At 43.0% G+C, this 19,581-nt stretch overlaps 3 protein-coding genes across 3 annotated transcripts in view; all 3 read left to right on the top strand.

Annotated features, from left to right (window-relative positions):
- LOC137259756 (putative leucine-rich repeat-containing protein DDB_G0290503) overlaps positions 1-9,198 on the top strand; it is a 143,151-nt gene extending 133,953 nt beyond the window's left edge. The window contains exons 41-43 of the mRNA XM_067797360.1: positions 1,328-1,467; positions 5,504-5,653; positions 6,061-9,198. Coding sequence (XP_067653461.1) covers positions 1,328-1,467; positions 5,504-5,653; positions 6,061-6,197 — 427 coding nt within the window. The 3' untranslated portion in view covers positions 6,198-9,198. The remainder of the gene's footprint in view (positions 1-1,327; positions 1,468-5,503; positions 5,654-6,060) is intronic.
- LOC137259760 (phosphatidylinositol 4-phosphate 5-kinase type-1 alpha-like) overlaps positions 1-19,581 on the top strand; it is a 367,781-nt gene that overhangs the window by 135,659 nt on the left and 212,541 nt on the right. The window lies entirely within an intron of this gene.
- LOC137259512 (uncharacterized) lies at positions 11,706-15,518 on the top strand. Its single transcript, XM_067797150.1, has 2 exons — positions 11,706-11,776; positions 14,636-15,518. Exons 1-2 carry the CDS (start codon positions 11,706-11,708, stop codon positions 15,516-15,518), a joined length of 954 nt encoding a protein of 317 aa, XP_067653251.1.

Genomic DNA, 19,581 nt, shown 5'->3' with positions numbered 1-19,581 from the left:
TATTTTCTTTAACTGTTCATGTCTATGCCTCTATTGTTGAAATAGAATTTGAATTATTTTGTTATAATGCAGAGGATGAAATAAACAAAAATGATAAAATAAACATTATAAACAATAATGTATTCAAGATGGACTGATTTGGAACTAGGTGACCACCTAGAAAAACACATTGGTCTGTAGCTATGAATGTACAGGTTCAGGACTTGTTTCCATAGTTTCCTAAAATATCAGTATGTCAAGAATTGCAATCATTTTGTAGAAAAATGTGTCCTCGATCTAAACATGTAACAAAAGGATAGCAAGTCACCACACCACTTGTTTGACAAGTGACACACCCATGTGGCACCGTCTGTAAAAATGTCAATACAAGTCCTCTTAATTGTAAATTGTTTACTTTTATCATTCAGTATGTGTTTTTTATGAAGATATATCAGTATTGATATGAAATAAAGCATGAAAATCAATTTTCAAGGGCGTATGTAGCATTTGACACTTTAATTAACATCTAAAAAAATGATTCATCATTGAAATAAAGATTTATTTAGTAACAAGATATTTTATATAAAATGAAGTTTATAGTAAAATTAAATAGGTAATTTAGGTTCATCTCTAGAAAGTATTATTAGAAGCAATATAAAGGGAAATAGCTGTGTAACATGATAACTATCAGATACATGCTTCTACTGTCACATCCCAACCTCTCCAAATGTCAGTGTCCTAAGTGGGACACCAGTCTGTTTCAGTGAAAGGTGTAGGTATGTCAGTGACACGACAAACCTTCAAACAAAGAAAAAAAGAGAAGACAGTTAGCTACTAAGTACAGTCGCTATCGTGTAAGAAAATGCTGTCGAGGCATCAGATGCAGCTCATGGGTATAGCATATGCAGAACAACCACTCGTTGTGGGGATTAAAAACCATCATGAACCCATTCCAAAACAGTGGCAGATCTCAACATCTTTGTGTCCAAAATACATTCATTGAATTGACTTTGACCACAAATGAGGTATAAATCTGCATATCTTTGGTGTGTATGTGTCAGTATCCCAACAGTTTTGGACAAACGAGGATCTGGGTTAGAAATGGTCTTCAATAACCCATGCTTGTCATTAGAGGTAACTGACAGGATCAGGCTGGTAGGCTTGCTGACTCGGTTGACACGTCATCGAATCACTACTGTGATTGATGCTCATGATATTGATCTCTGGTTTGTAGACTGCCATCCTATAGCTGGAATAATACTGAGTGTGGCTTATACAGTAAATAAATGTATCAAAATATTGTCTTGAAGCTGGGCAGTAATTAATGAAATCTTGCATTGGTCCCCAGCACCCGCCTTCCCCTGCCGATGACTGAGGACAGACTGGTAAATGCTTCACAAAACAACTTGCGGTCATATGTAACAGTCAACCGTCCCGTTGCCACGCCAACCACCACCACAACCTCAAGTAGACCAAGATCAGCTTCAGGTGCTTTCAGTAATCAAATGTTGAATAATTCACGGTGTTTGGGTTAGGATTTCTATGAGTGCATGCAGAAATATAATGATAAATGTGTAATCCTGATCTTTCGGGCATGATATTTTCATAACGATCCTGAATTATTTCAAAATTTCCTTTTTTTTTTTATTTGTTGGTGGTCTAAGGTACTTTTTAAATTAAATAGATCAGAATCTATGAATCCAAAACAAACATCATTCCCCATCTCATTCTGCCGAGTCCAGTGTAAAACTCTTTTTGTCAACACGCTGCATCATTCCCCATCTCATCCTGCTGGGTTCAGTGTAAAACTCTTTCTGTCAACACGCTGCATCATTTCCCATCTCATCCTGCTGGGTCCAGTGTAAAACTCTTTCTGTCAACACACTGCATCATTTCCCTGGGTCCAGTGTGAAACTCTTTCTGTCAACACACCGCATCATTTCCCATCTCATCCTGCTGGGTCCAGTGTAAAACTCTCTCTGTCAACACGCTGCATCATTCCCCATCTCATCCTGCTGGGTCCAGTGTAAAACTCTTTCTGTCAACACGCTGCATCATTTCCCTGGGTCCAGTGTAAAACTCTTTCTGTCAACACACCGCATCATTTCCCATCTCATCCTGCTGGGTCCAGTGTGAAACTCTCTCTGTCAACACGCTGCATCATTCCCCATCTCATCCTGCTGGGTCCAGTGTGAAACTCTTTCTGTCAACACGCTGCATCATTCCCCATCTCATCCTGCTGGGTCCAGTGTGAAACTCTTTCTGTCAACACGCTGCATCATTTCCCTGGGTCCAGTGTGAAACTCTTTCTGTCAACACACCGCATCATTTCCCATCTCATCCTGCTGGGGGGGCGGTGGGGTAGCCTAGTGGTTAAAGCGTTCGCTCGTCACGCCGAAGATCCGGGTTCAATTCCCCACATGGGTACAATGTGTGAGGGCCATTTTCTGGTGTCCCCCGCCGTGATATTGCTGGAATATTGCTAAAAGCGGCGTAAAACCAAACTCACTCACTCACTCACTCATCCTGCTGGGTCCAGTGTAAAACTCTCTCTGTCAACACGCTGCATCATTTCCCTGGGTCCAGTGTGAAACTCTTTCTGTCAACACACCGCATCATTTCCCATCTCATCCTGCTGGGTCCAGTGTAAAACTCTCTCTGTCAACACGCTGCATCATTTCCCCGGGTCCAGTGTGAAACTCTTTCTGTCAACACACCGCATCATTTCCCAACTCATCCTGCTGGGTCCAGTGTAAAACTCTTTCTGTCAACACGCTGCATCATTTCCCTGGGTCCAGTGTGAAACGCTTTCTGTCAACACACCGCATCATTTCCCATCTCATCCTGCTGGGTCCAGTGTAAAACTCTCTCTGTCAACACACTGCATCATTCCCCATCTCATCCTGCTGGGTCCAGTGTAAAACTCTCTCTGTCAACACGCTGCATCATTTCCCTGGGTCCAGTGTGAAACTCTTTCTGTCAACACACCGCATCATTTCCCATCTCATCCTGCTGGGTCCAGTGTGAAACTCTTTCTGTCAACACACTGCATCATTTCCCATCTCATCCTGCTGGGTAGAGTGTAAAACTCTCTCTGTCAACACGCTGCATCATTTCCCATCTCATCCTGCTGGGTCCAGTGTGAAACTCTTTCTGTCAACACACCGCATCATTTCCCATCTCATCCTGCTGGGTCCAGTGTGAAACTCTTTCTGTCAACACACCGCATCATTTCCCATCTCATCCTGCTGGGTCCAGTGTAAAACTCTCTCTGTCAACACGCTGCATCATTTCCCTGGGTCCAGTGTGAAACTCTTTCTGTCAACACACCGCATCATTTCCCATCTCATCCTGCTGGGTCCAGTGTGAAACTCTTTCTGTCAACACACTGCATCATTTCCCATCTCATCCTGCTGGGTAGAGTGTGAAACTCTCTCTGTCAACATGCTGCATCATTTCCCATCTCATCCTGCTGGGTCCAGTGTGAAACTCTTTCTGTCAACACACCGCATCATTTCCCATCTCATCCTGCTGGGTCCAGTGTGAAACTCTCTCTGTCAACACACCGCATCATTCCCCATCTCATCCTGCTGGGTCCAGTGTAAACCTCTCTCTGTCAACACACCGCATCATTTCCCATCTCATCCTGCTGGGTAGAGTGTAAAACTCTTTCTGTCAACACGCTGCATCATTTCCCATCTCATCCTGCTGGGTCCAGTGTAAAACTCTCTCTGTCAACACGCTGCATCATTTCCCATCTCATCCTGCTGAGTCCAGTGTGAAACTCTTTCTGTCAACACACCGCATTATTTCCCATCTCATCCTGCTGGGTCCAGTGTAAAACTCTCTCTGTCAACACACCGCATCATTTCCCATCTCATCCTGCTGGGTAGAGTGTAAAACTCTTTCTGTCAACACGCTGCATCATTTCCCATCTCATCCTGCTGGGTCCAGTGTAAAACTCTCTCTGTCAACACGCTGCATCATTTCCCATCTCATCCTGCTGGGTCCAGTGTGAAACTCTTTCTGTCAACACACCGCATCATTCCCCATCTCATCCTGCTGGGTAGAGTGTAAAACTCTCTCTGTCAACACGCTGCATCATTTCCCATCTCATCCTGCTGGGTCCAGTGTAAAACTCTTTCTGTCAACACACTGCATCTTTCCCCATCTCATCCAGCTGGGTCCAGTGTAAAACTCTCTCTGTCAACACACCGCATCATTTCCCATCTCATCCTGCTGGGTAGAGTGTAAAACTCTCTCTGTCAACACGCTGCATCATTTCCCATCTCATCCTGCTGGGTCCAGTGTGAAACTCTCTCTGTCAACACACCGCATCATTTCCCATCTCATCCTGCTGGGTCCAGTGTAAAACTCTCTCTGTCAACACGCTGCATCATTCCCCATCTCATCCTGCTGGGTCCAGTGTAAAACTCTTTCTGTCAACACGCTGCATCATTTCCCTGGGTCCAGTGTGAAACTCTTTCTGTCAACACACCGCATCATTTCCCATCTCATCCTGCTGGGTCCAGTGTAAAACTCTCTCTGTCAACACGCTGCATCATTCCCCATCTCATCCTGCTGGGTCCAGTGTAAAACTCTTTCTGTCAACATCATTTCCCTGGGTCCAGTGTGAAACTCTCTCTGTCAACACACCGCATCATTTCCCATCTCATCCTGCTGGGTCCAGTGTAAAACTCTCTCTGTCAACACGCTGCATCATTTCCCTGGGTCCAGTGTGAAACTCTTTCTGTCAACACACCGCATCATTTCCCATCTCATCCTGCTGGGTCCAGTGTAAAACTCTCTCTGTCAACACGCTGCATCATTCCCCATCTCATCCTGCTGGGTCCAGTGTAAAACTCTTTCTGTCAACATCATTTCCCTGGGTCCAGTGTGAAACTCTTTCTGTCAACACACCGCATCATTTCCCATCTCATCCTGCTGGGTCCAGTGTAAAACTCTCTCTGTCAACACGCTGCATCATTCCCCATCTCATCCTGCTGGGTCCAGTGTAAAACTCTTTCTGTCAACATCATTTCCCTGGGTCCAGTGTGAAACTCTTTCTGTCAACACACCGCATCATTTCCCATCTCATCCTGCTGGGTCCAGTGTAAAACTCTTTCTGTCAACACACTGCATCATTCCCCATCTCATCCTGCTGGGTCCAGTGTGAAACTCTTTCTGTCAACACACCGCATCATTTCCCATCTCATCCTGCTGGGTCCAGTGTAAAACTCTCTCTGTCAACACGCTGCATCATTTCCCTGGGTCCAGTGTGAAACTCTTTCTGTCAACACACCGCATCATTTCCCATCTCATCCTGCTGGGTCCAGTGTAAAACTCTCTCTGTCAACACGCTGCATCATTTCCCATCTCATCCTGCTGGGTCCAGTGTAAAACTCTTTCTGTCAACACGCTGCATCATTTCCCTGGGTCCAGTGTAAAACTCTTTCTGTCAACACACTGCATCATTCCCCATCTCATCCTGCTGGGTCCAGTGTAAAACTCTCTCTGTCAACAGGAACTCACCGCGACTCCGTCCCTCCAACCACCCCTCAGCATCCATCAAGTGCTGGGATGAAGAAGGTGCGACTGTCAGACACTGAAATGGAGATACCACGGTCCCTCCGTCATCCCCGGAGTCCCCCACTACCCCCCATAGGAGGAACAGGTATTATACATAATATGACAGTATGACAACTTGTGGGGATATCGTTACCTATCAAGCTTTAATAAGTTCCTGTTCAGACGATATCTCTAAAATGAATAAAGGCAGTGGAGGAGACAAGTGATTAAAGCTTGTCATGCCGAAGACCTGGGTTCGATTCCCCACATGGGTACAATGTGTGAAGCCCATTTCTGGTGTCCCCTGTCATGATGGTGCTGGAATATTGCTAAAAGCGGAGTAGAAACCAACCTCTCTTGAAACTGAATAGGAACTCATCTGCTAGTGTCTTTTGATATTTCTGATTTTCAAAAAAAAATTTTCATGTAACCATGGTAATAGGATCTGGAATATAGCCCAAAGTGGCATAAAACTAAACTCACTCTCTCTTGTCTGTTCCACCTTTTCATCAGAGCCTCCCCAGAGTCCGTCAGGGTCGTCCATCCACCAGACTTCACCGACCAGAGACGTTGACACAACAACAGCCGAAGACAAGACCTTGACTCGGGAGTCTTCACGACTCACATCCACGTCTCTATCAGAGGATTGATACATGCTTTCACAATTCTGTTACCTTAGTAGAGTTCCTTCTGTAAAATCAAATCTCCAGATATTAATCTGTGATTTCATGGGATTAGTAGGGGTAATGATCAAACCTTTGTCTATATATTCCCATAAACAAACAAGAAACTGGCTTCACCTGCTATAGAACTGCTGTCAACTTGCAGGGATTATATGACTTGTGTAAAGTTAACATTCAGGTATTTAGGTTGATATTAGAGCTGTCATGAATCGACAATGTGTTGAATATGATACATATCATGAATATGGGGTAACAAATATGAATTTGGGGAAAATGATAAAGTAATGATAATGTTTTGACCATGTTAACGGTGTTAGTTGATTATGATAATGACGGATGACGACATTGATACCAAATGTGTTATAGAAGACTGTCGACTGTTATCCTGCCTTGCATGGATATGTTCAGTCTTGACAAGTAACTTTGACATGTAACACTCAAGTTTAAGTAAAATTTCTTGTTTTGAAAAATAACACCTGTGTTCAAGCAAAAATTCTCGCTTTGCAAAATAACACGAATTCAAAACCATGCCATTTAATACAATTCATGAATAGTCGATTCTCATGATCATGTTTAATTCACTGATTTCATGAAAGTTTTAACAATTGTATTCACTGAATACATGTGTCGGTCATAACAGTCTTTGTTGCTCATATCTCCAAAGATACCACCAATACTGAAGTCAGTTCTTAAATGTTTCAAATGTTACATAACCTGGCATGGTATACATGGAACAAATTTTCATATATTGCTATATATTGTCTATTTATGCTGTCCCAAACATGTGTCTCCAGAAGTGAAGTTCAACGTACTTTCTTTTTAGGACTTCTTTTAAATCAAAATGTAATAATGAGGCCACACCAATTTTATTTCTTGTTTTATAGATTTTTGTCCTCAGAAGACCTAAAGGCAAGTGGGGAAGAAAATATAATAAAACCATTAGTGAAAGTAATATTCTGTCTAAATATTAAACATGTTCTGCTTCTGGCAATTTATGAAGTGTTTAGTGGGCCTATCAAACCTATCAAATATATATGTTTTTGTGAGTTTACATTTTTGGCCAATAAAAACATAAGGATATTTTTTTCTTTTTTTTTTTTTTTGGAGTGGAAAAATTAAAGGGTTGTTTTCTTATTCTTGAAAAAATACAACCTGGAAATCTTTAAAACAAGAAATAAGATTGGTCTGGTCTCATCATGGAATAAAACATCAGCCTGTTTATCTTCAGTTTCCCAGAAACTGACCTTGGAATTAGTTTGAATGTACATTTACAAATTATGATGCAAGATGAAATCGTCTCATGGAGAAATAATGTAACGGAAATACTGATAAACTGTCCTGTAAGCATTATCCAAATGTTACAGTATTATCGATATGTAATCGCTGCACAACTTGAAAAACCACCTACAGTGTGTGTGATGTGTTATTCATTATGCAATTTTGCTACATATACTTTCAGTATCAGTTATATTTGATACTGTAAGTCACTTCAAAGGGATTACTTTGAAGTATGTTTATGCATACTTAAACATCTTAAGACTACTTGGCCCGTGAGGTAGCCCAGTGGTTAAGGGGTTTGCTCATCAGGCCGAAGACCTGGTTCAATTTCACATAATGGCACAATATCTGAAGCCCATTTCTGGTGCCCCTGTGGTGGTACTGCTGAAATATTGCCAAAATTGGCATAAAAGTAAACTGACTAATTTTCTCACAATTGTACTAGAGTCATTTCTTACCAGGTGAAAAGTTTCTCAAGTCAATGTAAACGTTGAGGGGAAAACTACAGTATTCCGAACTCATCTAGGTACATTGTTCCCATGATGCTAGGCATGTAAGGCCTTAATTGTTAATTATGCAAATGAGATGTTGAATATATATGCAAATTATGTCTGTTTGTTGTGTGTTTGTTTGTAGTAGCATAGTAACATGTAGGCATTATGTAAGTGTAAAAATGTGTTATATTGGAAGTTGTTGAACACTAGTTTGTTGTTATAAAAAGCCATTGTGATATTTTCTCCCAAAACATATTAGTATGTTGTGAAGACACAGCTGCACTCTCTGATGAAATCTTTAGGGGAAATGAGATAAATGTTTTCATTTTATTGCAGGAGTTCATTGTTATCCTTTGCTGACACAGTGTGTTCAGCTTGACCTGAGGTACTCTACATATGCATGACCCAGGAGGTCAAATGAAGTCAAATGAAGTTGAGTTCATTTCATGAAATAGGGGAGCTTTTTCGTTTTTGGTTCCTTTTTGGTTGCACAGGAAACACTAGTTGGTGCTGCTCGCGGTCCAAATGCCCGAATTGGAAACATTAAACCATATGTAGTTTTTTGCAACTCTTGATCTGTCAGCTTTTAACAACTAAGGTAAATAACCCCTGTTCTGTTACCTCGCTAATATAGAAAGGAAGTAATTCTGGATCTGTTACCTCTGAAAAACAAATTTATGTAACTCTATTGTTATTTGAAGGCAGTGTTCGCCTTAACACAGAAGCCTGTGTTTTTCACGCAAGAAAATAATAAAATTATATTTCATAAGTACCTTAAAACAACAACAGATGAACAAAAACAAGAAACTTTGAAATCATTCCAGATTGTAATGAAAATTTCACGTGCAAAAGATTTGGACTGTATATTTATTATTTCATTTTTGCACATACTTTTACAAAACCCACTTCGAACACTAAGGGAAATAACCCTGTATCTTCTCCTGAAAATCCCAGAGGAAGTAATTCTAGCTGGCTGGACCTGTAGATTAGTTCAGTCATTCCAGCTGAGAAGAAGTGTATGAAGTTTACATTTAATATGTGTCTGGCATTAAGATATTGAGCATTTTGTACAAGATATGACCATCCAAGTCGTTTTAGAATGAGAGTGTAAAAGACATTACAGATTTTGTTCAGAAACTATAATCAAATGAATACTTATATTTTGCCATCTCTGAAATAAAATTGGTTGTGAAAAATGTGTTTGGTTTTATTCTTTGTACATATGGGAACTAATCAAATGTGCCGAAGGACAAAAGGGCCTAGAAGTGCCAAGTCAAAAGGATGGTTGGAAAAAGTCAGAAGGGCTGAGATAGAAGTCACATTGGACGTCACAAAAAGCCAAAAGGGCCTTATGCCTAGTCATGTGGGCTGAACAGACTAACAACCAAACATGTAGCCACGTTTCCATGTAATGGCAATACATGTACTTCATAATTTACTTAAACACAAGTTTTATAATTAACCAGAATAATTTAAGCAAGTTCATTCGATCATAAAAGGCGATTATGCTTGTAAGATGCGACTAACGGACTATCTTTCGGATGACTTTGACATTTTGAATGTCCCATCCACAAACCACTGAATCAGTTCGATTCGTCAACGTCTTCAAATAACAATTAAGGAAGTTCAATTAACAACGTAATTACTTCTAATTAGGAATCAGTCACGAGGACTACTACTCACCTTAACCCTTGTTTGGTCTGAGATTTGCTGGTCATCAGAGAATCCCTGAACAATTTTGTTCATGTATGGCTATATGTGTTCGTTTCCTGATCCTTGGATCCGATTCTGTTGTCATTGGGTGGTGAGGTAGAGTAGTGTTTGAAGGGTTCGCTTGTCACCCCAAGGACCCGGTGTAGCAGGCCACTTCTCCCCCAGTCTAAACTGACCCTGTGGAGAATCTGGCAAAGGCCAAAGGCTACAGGGGAAGTGTTTTTTCTTGGATGTTGTTAGTCGGGGGAAAGTCAGTCTGGGAATTTTCCCTGGGCCAAAGTTTCCAGAGTCCTATGCAAAAAATTTCCCTGGAGAAAGTTTAGCCCGGGGGAAAGTTTGACCTGTCAGACCGTGTTTGATTCAAAGTCAAGAACTCCTTGGTACAAAAATCCCCCTTGACGTCAAAACCATCGAAAAATGACCAAAAGCGCGTCATTTTATGTTTTAATGGGAAACTAAAATGAAAGCCCCTCGCTAATTTAAGCACCCTTGCCAAAATTCCCTCTGCTTGTGAATTTCATGACAAAATAAACATTTCTCACTGCTCTGATATACGTTATTCAGTATTTTAAGTAGGAGAGGTATTTTATGTTTTATATTATTATATAATATCATATTATACTAGTGTGGGGTATTTACAAAAGCAAATCTTTGCTTGTTTACCAAACCAGGAGATAATGAGACTAACAAATGTCACCGTGACCCTAGTACACTTCCACTGATAACATGAACAATAACAATACATGGATGAACGACTTCCATCATTATCGTTCATTGACATGCTGTCAATCCACCAATGGTGCTCCTTTAATACCTCTCAAGTTGTGACACATGACGTCGAGTGTTAACCGAAGAATACCCTTGGCCATGATGGTCAAGTTCATTTTTATGATTCGTATGATAAGACACCATCAAGTAAGCCATCATGAAGACCGTGCCGTTAATAACTCCCCACTAATGGCAGATGGAAACAGCGGACACTGGCCCTAGGATTGGTTGCATGGTTGCTTAACGCCGCCCTCGGCAATATTCCAGCTATATGGCGACCGCCTGTAAATAATCGAGTCTGGACCATGCAGTCCAGTTATCAACATTACGAGCATCGATCCACGAAAATGGAATACGATGACGTGTGTCAGTCAAGTCATCGAACCTGACCTCCCGATCCCGTTAGTAGCCTCTTATGACAAGCAAGGGTTACTGAAGTTCTGATCTCTACGGGTTTGGTCTGAGGAAGGTTGTCACTTCCTCACATACAGGTACAGGCAGGAACAGGTGCCGACATCAAGAAAACAGCGACTTGATGACACGGAGAAGGATGCACTAATCAGATGAAAGCTGCTATCTTTCGCACATTATCGATCATCAATGTCGCGCTTGGAGACGTCACTGGGAAGCATGTTACCAGGAGACGATCCGTGGCGGCCGCTCGGTGATGGTGTGAAGTTGACCACAAGCTGGATCATATTGCAGTATCACAGACGCTCACTGGTCAACTTTACCAACAAGAAGTACTGGAAACCACCGTCGTGCCACATTTTGATAACCATCCGACATCCAGTCGTCCCATATCCATGGATGACAACGCTAAATCTCACTTATTTCGAGGTGTTATCGTCAATTTGATAAGAGTGTCATCTATAGATTACCATCGTCATCAAGTGATCTCGACACTGTCAAACATTTTTTAGACCGTCATGGACGCCAAAATCAACACAGAGGTCCTCCTGTTCAGAAAGGGGCAGTGGGGTAGTCTAATGGTTGAAACGTTCGCTCGTCCGGGTTCGGTTGCCCACGTGGACACAGTGTGTGGACCCCATTTCTGGTGTCCTCCGCCGTGATATTGCTGGAGCATTGCTAAAAGTTGCGCTAAACCTGTTCAAAATCTGCCGTGACTGACGCCATGAGGAATGTTGGAAGTCAACGCTTATAACGTGAGAGGATTTGGATGGGACTGTAGCAGTTGTTATCTGTGATACGGGTGCCAGTGATGGTTCATGCAATCACAGCAATCATTATTCGAGAACTGGGTGACAACGAAATTGATAGCGCAGTGACTGGGTGAGTTTAGTTTTACGCCGCTTTTAGAAATATTCCACTTTAACCATCAGGCTACTCCACCGCCCCTGATAGCGTAGACATGTTGACCACACGTACGCCATGGTGACCATACATTCCAGCATTGTTGATAACGTTTTGTATATTCCTATCAGATTTCAAGTAGTTGCTACCAGTTAAATTTAGTTGGTTGTTTAGCGCTGCTCTCACCAATATTCCAAGCACATGGCAGCGGTCCGTAAATATTTGAGTCAGGATACGCAGCGACATGTGTCATCCAAGTCAGCGAACCTGAACACCCTATCCCGTTAATCACCTCTTACAACAAGCATGTCGTGCTGAATATTAATTCTCCACTATTTCAGTTTCAGTTTGTTTAGTTATAACCAATGTAAAACGTGTTAGTTACGATTTAATACGCGGAATTTGGTTTCGGAGCACATAGCAACAACATGTAGTGTTTTCGTCCTTGATAAATAGTCATGTATGCGCTCAGTGTGATGAGGGATGGTGGGGTAGCTTTGTGGTTAAATCCCGCTCTCATCACGCCGAACACCGGGGTTCGATTCCCCGCATTGGTAGAATGTGTGAAACCCATGTCTGGTGTTGCCGCCATGAGAATGGTGGAATATTGCTAAAAGCGGCGTAAAACCCAACTCACTCACTGGTGTGATAACCATGTTTTATAGTTTCAGCTTCAAGTTACACTGGGATTTGAACCATTGTGTCAGAATATGGAAGAGAATAGTAGCAGATGATATTGAGAGCAGATTTTGTAAAACACTGACTCATTTGTACTTTAAAAACTCGCTTCGATAATGATTGAAATGAAACGCCAGAGCTCTTACCTAAAGGATCCATAATTTCTACCCTGTTGAGAGGCTCATACCACACTGGAGCCATGCTTCGTAAATCTGCCATGTTCTGTCATACAGGGGTATTGTCTTGTCAAATTTATAACGTATTTCATAGCGGTGATTGGATGGGGGTTGCAAATAGTAACCATGCTGTTTGTCTGAGACTTCAAACAAGCAGTATTCCTCCTTCCCGGCCCATAACTCATCATGGGTCGTTCTAATAAGCAAACGTGACTTTACAGATATACTGAGCGTCAAATGAAACGTTACCCTCCTGCCTTTATGAATTACTAAAACTATCAAATATATGTTAGAATGTATTAGTTTAGAGGCTCAACAACAGTTTTATGCAAATCGAGAAAATATTTCTCAAATGTAGTCATATTTAGGTGAAGTGCATCTTTTTCAGAAGAGATAAACTGATCTATTACTGTGATTTAGATGCCCAAAAGAAAGCTTGAAAAACAATTCGGCTTTGAGACAAAGATAAACTATTTAAAGCTATTAAAACATTAAACAAGTGTGGTAAAATTGTAATTGAATCATTCATTTTATTTCTGTCTCTTAAAACATGTTCTGCAGATTTCAAATGGTGAAATCAGGTCTGTGCTATTATGAAAAAGTGTTTAGGAACACTTAAATTGTCTTTGTTCAGAGTTTTTCTTGCAAAGTAACATTTTTCCATTTTCTGTTTACACATAGCAATATCAGTCGTAAGCAGTGTTTGCATCTATTTCACGTGTTGAATGATTCTTCGGGATATTAAGAGAGTCTAGAATGTATTTTTTTTCTCGATCAGTTTATGTTGCCAGTTTGTAGTCTCAGACGGGGAGGTGTGATCTGGACCAAATCTCCTCCAATTAGGTGTCTTTTTAGCGGAACCGTTCAGGTTGGATTTACCGTTTCCCGAATCGTCAATACACAAGACAGAGATAGAAACGTGCTTCATCGTCAAATAACGTAGTCATGACAGAAATGTAATAAATAACAATAAATAACAATAAATGATAATAAATATTAGAGTCAAATTGATGGATCATGTGGAGGTGGATCATTGAAGGTGGATCACGTCAACCACGTGTTCAGTGTAGGCCAGGACATCGATGATGTTGCTGACGAGGTTGTCCTTCACTGAGTGAGTTCGGTTTTCACAATATTCCGCTCTTAGCAATTTTCCAGGAATATCATGGCAGGGAACACCAGAAATTGTCTTCACACATTGTACCCACGTAGGGAATCGAACCCGGGCGTTCTCTGTGACGAGTGAACGCTTTAACCACTGGGCTACCCCACCGCCCTTCTTCCTTGAGGGACTGTATTTTCTCTTCCTGACTCGGGCTGTCCTGTGTGCTAGGATACGTTGGATGGCGACTTCCACTTTGGACTGTTCTCGCTGAAGTTTGACGACCTCAAAAGGTCCGGGTGGCTCTTTCTGACATTGTTCAGGTGTTACCTTGACCTTCTCGATCACCCGAGAATTGTGCCCCACTGAGCAACTGTGGCCAGATACTCTCGATCGATGCTTGCGCCAGGGTAATCCGCCACCTCAGACACTACAAGAACTGAACACAGCACTTAGCAGCGACAGTCAACTCCAAAATAGCATGTATTCTCTCTCTCTTTCTCTCTCTCTCTCTCTCTCTCTCTCTCTCTCTCAGTAACAGTAGCACTGTTACAGGAACAGCCTCAAGGGCTCGAAGCACGTGCTTAGGATGTCAACATTGAGGGGTTGTACCAAAACCGAAATCTATCAGTTTCTTGTTACATAATGCTGTGGATGAGCTATCTACCCATTGTTTGCACTGGCTTTCCCCACGTTTCATCAAAATACTGGTTCCATTCCTTGTTGACGTTTCTGTCTGATAGTGCGGAGGTATATATTGCGTAATCGCACGGCGCTTTCACATGGCAACCTCCTGTTAACACCCCCACCCCCTGTGTTAACACTTTCACATGGCAACCTCCTGTTAACACCCCCACCCCCTGTGTTAACACTTTCACATAGCAACCTCCTGTTAACACCCCCACCCCCTGTGTTAACACTTTCACGTGGCAACCTCCTGTTAACACCCCCACCCCCTGTGTTAACACTTTCACGTGGAAACCTCCTGTTAACACCCCCACCCCCTGTGTTAACACTTTCACGTGGCAACCTCCTGTTAACACCCCCACCCCCTGTGTTAACACTTTCACGTGGCAACCTCCTGTTAACACCCCCACCCCCTGTGTTAACACTTTCACGTGGCAACCTCCTGTTAACACCCCCACCCCCTGTGTTAACACTTTCACGTGGCAACCTCCTGTTAACACCCCCACCCCCTGTGTTAACACTTTCACGTGGCAACCTCCTGTTAACACCCCCACCCCCTGTGTTAACACTTTCACGTGGCAACCTCCTGTTAACACCCCCACCCCCTGTGTTAACACTTTCACGTGGCAACCTCCTGTTAACACCCCCACCCCCTGTGTTAACACTTTCACATAGCAACCTCCTGTTAACACCCCCACCCCCTGTGTTAACACTTTCACGTGGCAACCTCCTGTTAACACCCCCACCCCCTGTGTTAACACTTTCACGTGGCAACCTCCTGTTAACACCCCCACCCCCTGTGTTAACACTTTCACGTGGCAACCTCCTGTTAACACCCCCACCCCCTGTGTTAACACTTTCACGTGGCAACCTCCTGTTAACACCCCCACCCCCTGTGTTAACACTTTCACGTGGCAACCTCCTGTTAACACCCCCACCCCCTGTGTTAACACTTTCACATAGCAACCTCCTGTTAACACCCCCACCCCCTGTGTTAACACTTTCACATAGCAACCTCCTGTTAACACCCCCACCCCCTGTGTTAACAAAACCCAAATGTATGCAACAAATTCTGTAACTTATATTTGGATACTATCAGCAAATGTTCCTTATCCATGTGTTTTCGCAAACCCATCTCCTGCGATTGTAATACAAACCAGTAATAGCGATTTAAACCCTGATAGATTGTTAAACAACTTTTACCCTAGGTTGGATAAATGTCTGAGATATAAATGTTCATGATCAGCTGGCAAGGTACAATTATGAGGATACGCTTTCTTAATTTCACTTTATTTGATTTAGTGTTTTTCGTTTAAAGTGAAATTCATCGGTAAGTTCTCATTGCGAACAGATCATAACCCTTTCAGAAAAAGTCAAGTTTCAACTTTCAAAAGCTGAGAGTTGTATTAAAGACACAGCCTTAGTTGTGTCTCGATTGCATATTGTCTAAATAAATCCTTCAGACATGCAGTGAATCCAAGAAATTTACACAGGGCACACGTAAGGCGACCTTTTTCATGTTCACCTTAAAAAAGTCAAACTTTAAAATAACGGACTTAATGTCAAAGGTGATTTTCACTGTCTCATTCAGAGTTAGATTTGGGTGAAATTTTGAGTGGATCCAAATTGATGAAAATAATGTTTCTGGACCCCCTTCAATGTTAAATAGATGGGCAGATGTAAAATAGAGGGGGTCCTCACTGAATTTGATGAGTCAAAACACTCCAAAACCCTCTCTTGAGCCAACACTGCTCATTGTCTATATATGTTGAAATGAATGTTTGATCATGAACCGAATAGGAGTTATATTGTGATTCATCGGCATAATTTTGACCCAAAGAAACTATGCTCATTTTGTTATGTGAATACTATGCCGTATTATCCACGTGATACGAGAGTTTACACGACCAAGTGAAATACTAGCACTTGAATAATATCGCGTCCATATTCCTGTCCAAATTTCTTACGTACTTGAGCATGTCAGTTGGTGTGCTTGACAGCGGGTGCAAATGTCCTGAGGTCACTTGACGTGTCACACTTGGCACACATGTGAAAGGTTAACCGTTCAATACAAGTATGTTATTGACTGTGACCTCGTTAGTGCGGCCTCTGGTTAGTCAGAAACACGTAAGTGTAGACCCCCGGTAATCTGGATCCCGTGTCCCAGTCCTCGTAAGTGTAGACCCCCGGTAATCTGGATCCTGTGTCCCAGTGCTCGTTAGTGTAGATCCCCAGTAATCTGGATCCTGTGTCCCAGTCCTCGTTCGTGTAGACCCCCAGTAATCTGGATACTGTGTCCCAGTCCTCGTTAGTGTAGACCCCCAGTTATCTGGATCCTGTGTCCCAGTCCTCGTTAGTGTAGACCCCCGGTAATCTGGATCCTGTGTCCCAGTGCTCGTTAGTGTAGATCCCCAGTAATCTGGATCCTGTGTCCCAGTCCTCGTTCGTGTAGACCCCCAGTAATCTGGATCCCGTGTCCCAGTCCTTGTTAGTGTAGATCCCCAGTAATCTAGATCCCGTGTCCAAGTCCTCTTTAGTGCAGACCCCCAGTAATCTGGATCCTGTGTCCCAGTGCTCGTTAGTGTAGATTCCCGGTAATCTGGATCCCGTGTCCCAGTGCTCGTTAGTGTAGATCCCCAGTAATCTGGATCCTGTGTCCCAGTGCTCGTTGGTGTAAACCCCCAGTAATCTAGATCCTGTCTCCCAGTCCTCGTTAGTGTAGACCCCCAGTAATCTAGATCCCGAGTCCCAGATATCGTTAGTGTACACTCCCGGAAATTTGGATTTTGTGTCCCAGAACTCAGCTAACACCACGTAACTCTGCCATTACTAGCCCAGTAAAGTCAGAAAATCAAGTTCTTTTAAGCTATTCTGGAACTGGGCCTATACTATTTTGCACGTTGACGTTGCAAGTTGGCGCTTTACAGTTTAGCTGGGACTGGCAAAGTTTAGTTCAATAAGTTTCTAATATTAAAAATAAGCTGATACCAAAAGAAACACAGAAAAACACAAGAAAACACAAGTTTATTTAAGTCAGTTTAATTCATAAAACAAGATGAAAACATGATGCGTTATTCTTTCATTGTCCTTCTGAATGAGCTTGTTCAACACAAGTTTCAAAATTCAATTCACCTGATACAGTCTATTTTAAAGGTAGTTTCAAAGCTTCATTTACTGTTCAATCTTTTGACGCTTTGCCCAGTATGACAGGATTATCAAGCAATGCAATAAGCTGCGCCATATACTGAACTTTTACGTTTTAAGTTTTGCTCAATACTTAACTTATTTGAAAGTGTAGTCTTTATTAGACCTTTTCAACAAATACTGTTTCTTTTTAGTGCCACATTAAGTAAATTTACATTCAGAAAAGTAGATAATGTCACACGTTGTCTTTTGTAATCTCTCTCAAGCTGACGACATGGACCAGAGATAATCCCCACAGTTCATCAGACAGGAAGTGAACTGTCTATACTGGGCCAGTACTGGGCTGGTGCCGTATAACGTGCAGTATTAAAGGTACCCACCCTAATATGGCCTACTACAGTTTTGCCTGTAACGGGATACTAACGGAAAACAAGCACTGGTCCAATACTGGCTCTATACTGTCGTACATTATGCCAGTATCAACGATCCTCGATAGTGGGGCCCCCGATAATCTGGATCCCGTTGGTCATGACCACGTTAGTCTCACCCTTTTGGTCACCTCGATAGTGTGGCCTCCGGTGATCTGGATCTTTTGGTCACCTCGATAGTGTGGCCAACCGGTCATCTGGATCTTTTGGTCACTTCGATAGTGTGGCCTCCGGTGATCTGGATCTTTTGGTCACCTCGATAGTGTGGCCTCCGGTGATCTGGATCTTTTGGTCACCTCGATAGTGTGGCCAACCGGTGATCTGGATCTTTTGGTCACCTCTATAGTGTGGCCAACCGGTGATCTGGATCTTCTGGTCACCACGATAGTGTGGCCTCCGGTGATCTGGATCTTTTGGTCACCTCGATAGTGTGGCCAACCGGTCATCTGGATCTTTTGGTCACTTCGATAGTGTGGCCTCCGGTGATCTGGATCTTTTGGTCACCTCGATAGTGTGGCCTCCGGTGATCTGGATCTTTTGGTCACCTCGATAGTGTGGCCAACCGGTGATCTGGATCTTTTGGTCACCTCTATAGTGTGGCCAACCGGTGATCTGGATCTTTTGGTCACTTCGATAGTGTGGCCTCCGGTGATCTGGATCTTTTGGTCACCTCGATAGTGTGGCCTCCGGTGATCTGGATCTTTTGGTCACCTCGATAGTGTGGCCAACCGGTGATCTGGATCTTTTGGTCACCTCTATAGTGTGGCCAACCGGTGATCTGGATCTTCTGGTCACCACGATAGTGTGGCCTCCGGTGATCTGGATCTTTTGGTCACTTCGATAGTGTGGCCTCCGGTGATCTGGATCTTTTGGTCACCTCGATAGTGTGGCCTCCGGTGATCTGGATCTTTTGGTCACCTCGATAGTGTGGCCAACCGGTGATCTGGATCTTTTGGTCACCTCTATAGTGTGGCCAACCGGTGATCTGGATCTTCTGGTCACCACGATAGTGTGGCCTCCGGTGATCTGGATCTTTTGGTCACCTCGATAGTGTGGCCAACCGGTCATCTGGATCTTTTGGTCACTTCGATAGTGTGGCCTCCGGTGATCTGGATCTTTTGGTCACCTCGATAGTGTGGCCTCCGGTGATCTGGATCTTTTGGTCACCTCGATAGTGTGGCCAACCGGTGATCTGGATCTTTTGGTCACCTCTATAGTGTGGCCAACCGGTGATCTGGATCTTCTGGTCACCACGATAGTGTGGCCTCCGGTGATCTGGATCTTTTGGTTATCTCGTTTGTGTGGCCAACTGGAAATGTGGATCTCTTGGTCACCTCGATAGTGTGGTCCCCGTAATCTGCATCCTTTTGGTCACCTCGTTAGTGTGGCCCACGGTAATCTGGATCTTTTGGTCACCTCTTTAGTGTGGCCAGCTGGAAATCTTGATCTCTTTGCCACCTCGATAGTGTGGCCCCCGGTAAGATGGATCTTTTTGTCATGACCTCGTTAGCCTGATCCCCGGTAATCTGGATCCTTTCGCTCAGCATCTCAATAGTGTGGGTTTGGGTT

Source organism: Haliotis asinina, chromosome 13, assembly GCF_037392515.1.
Source record: "Haliotis asinina isolate JCU_RB_2024 chromosome 13, JCU_Hal_asi_v2, whole genome shotgun sequence".
NCBI lineage: Eukaryota > Metazoa > Mollusca > Gastropoda > Lepetellida > Haliotidae > Haliotis > Haliotis asinina.
The sequence above is the reverse complement of the archived record's forward strand: the minus strand, read 5'-3'. Positions and strand labels throughout refer to the sequence as shown.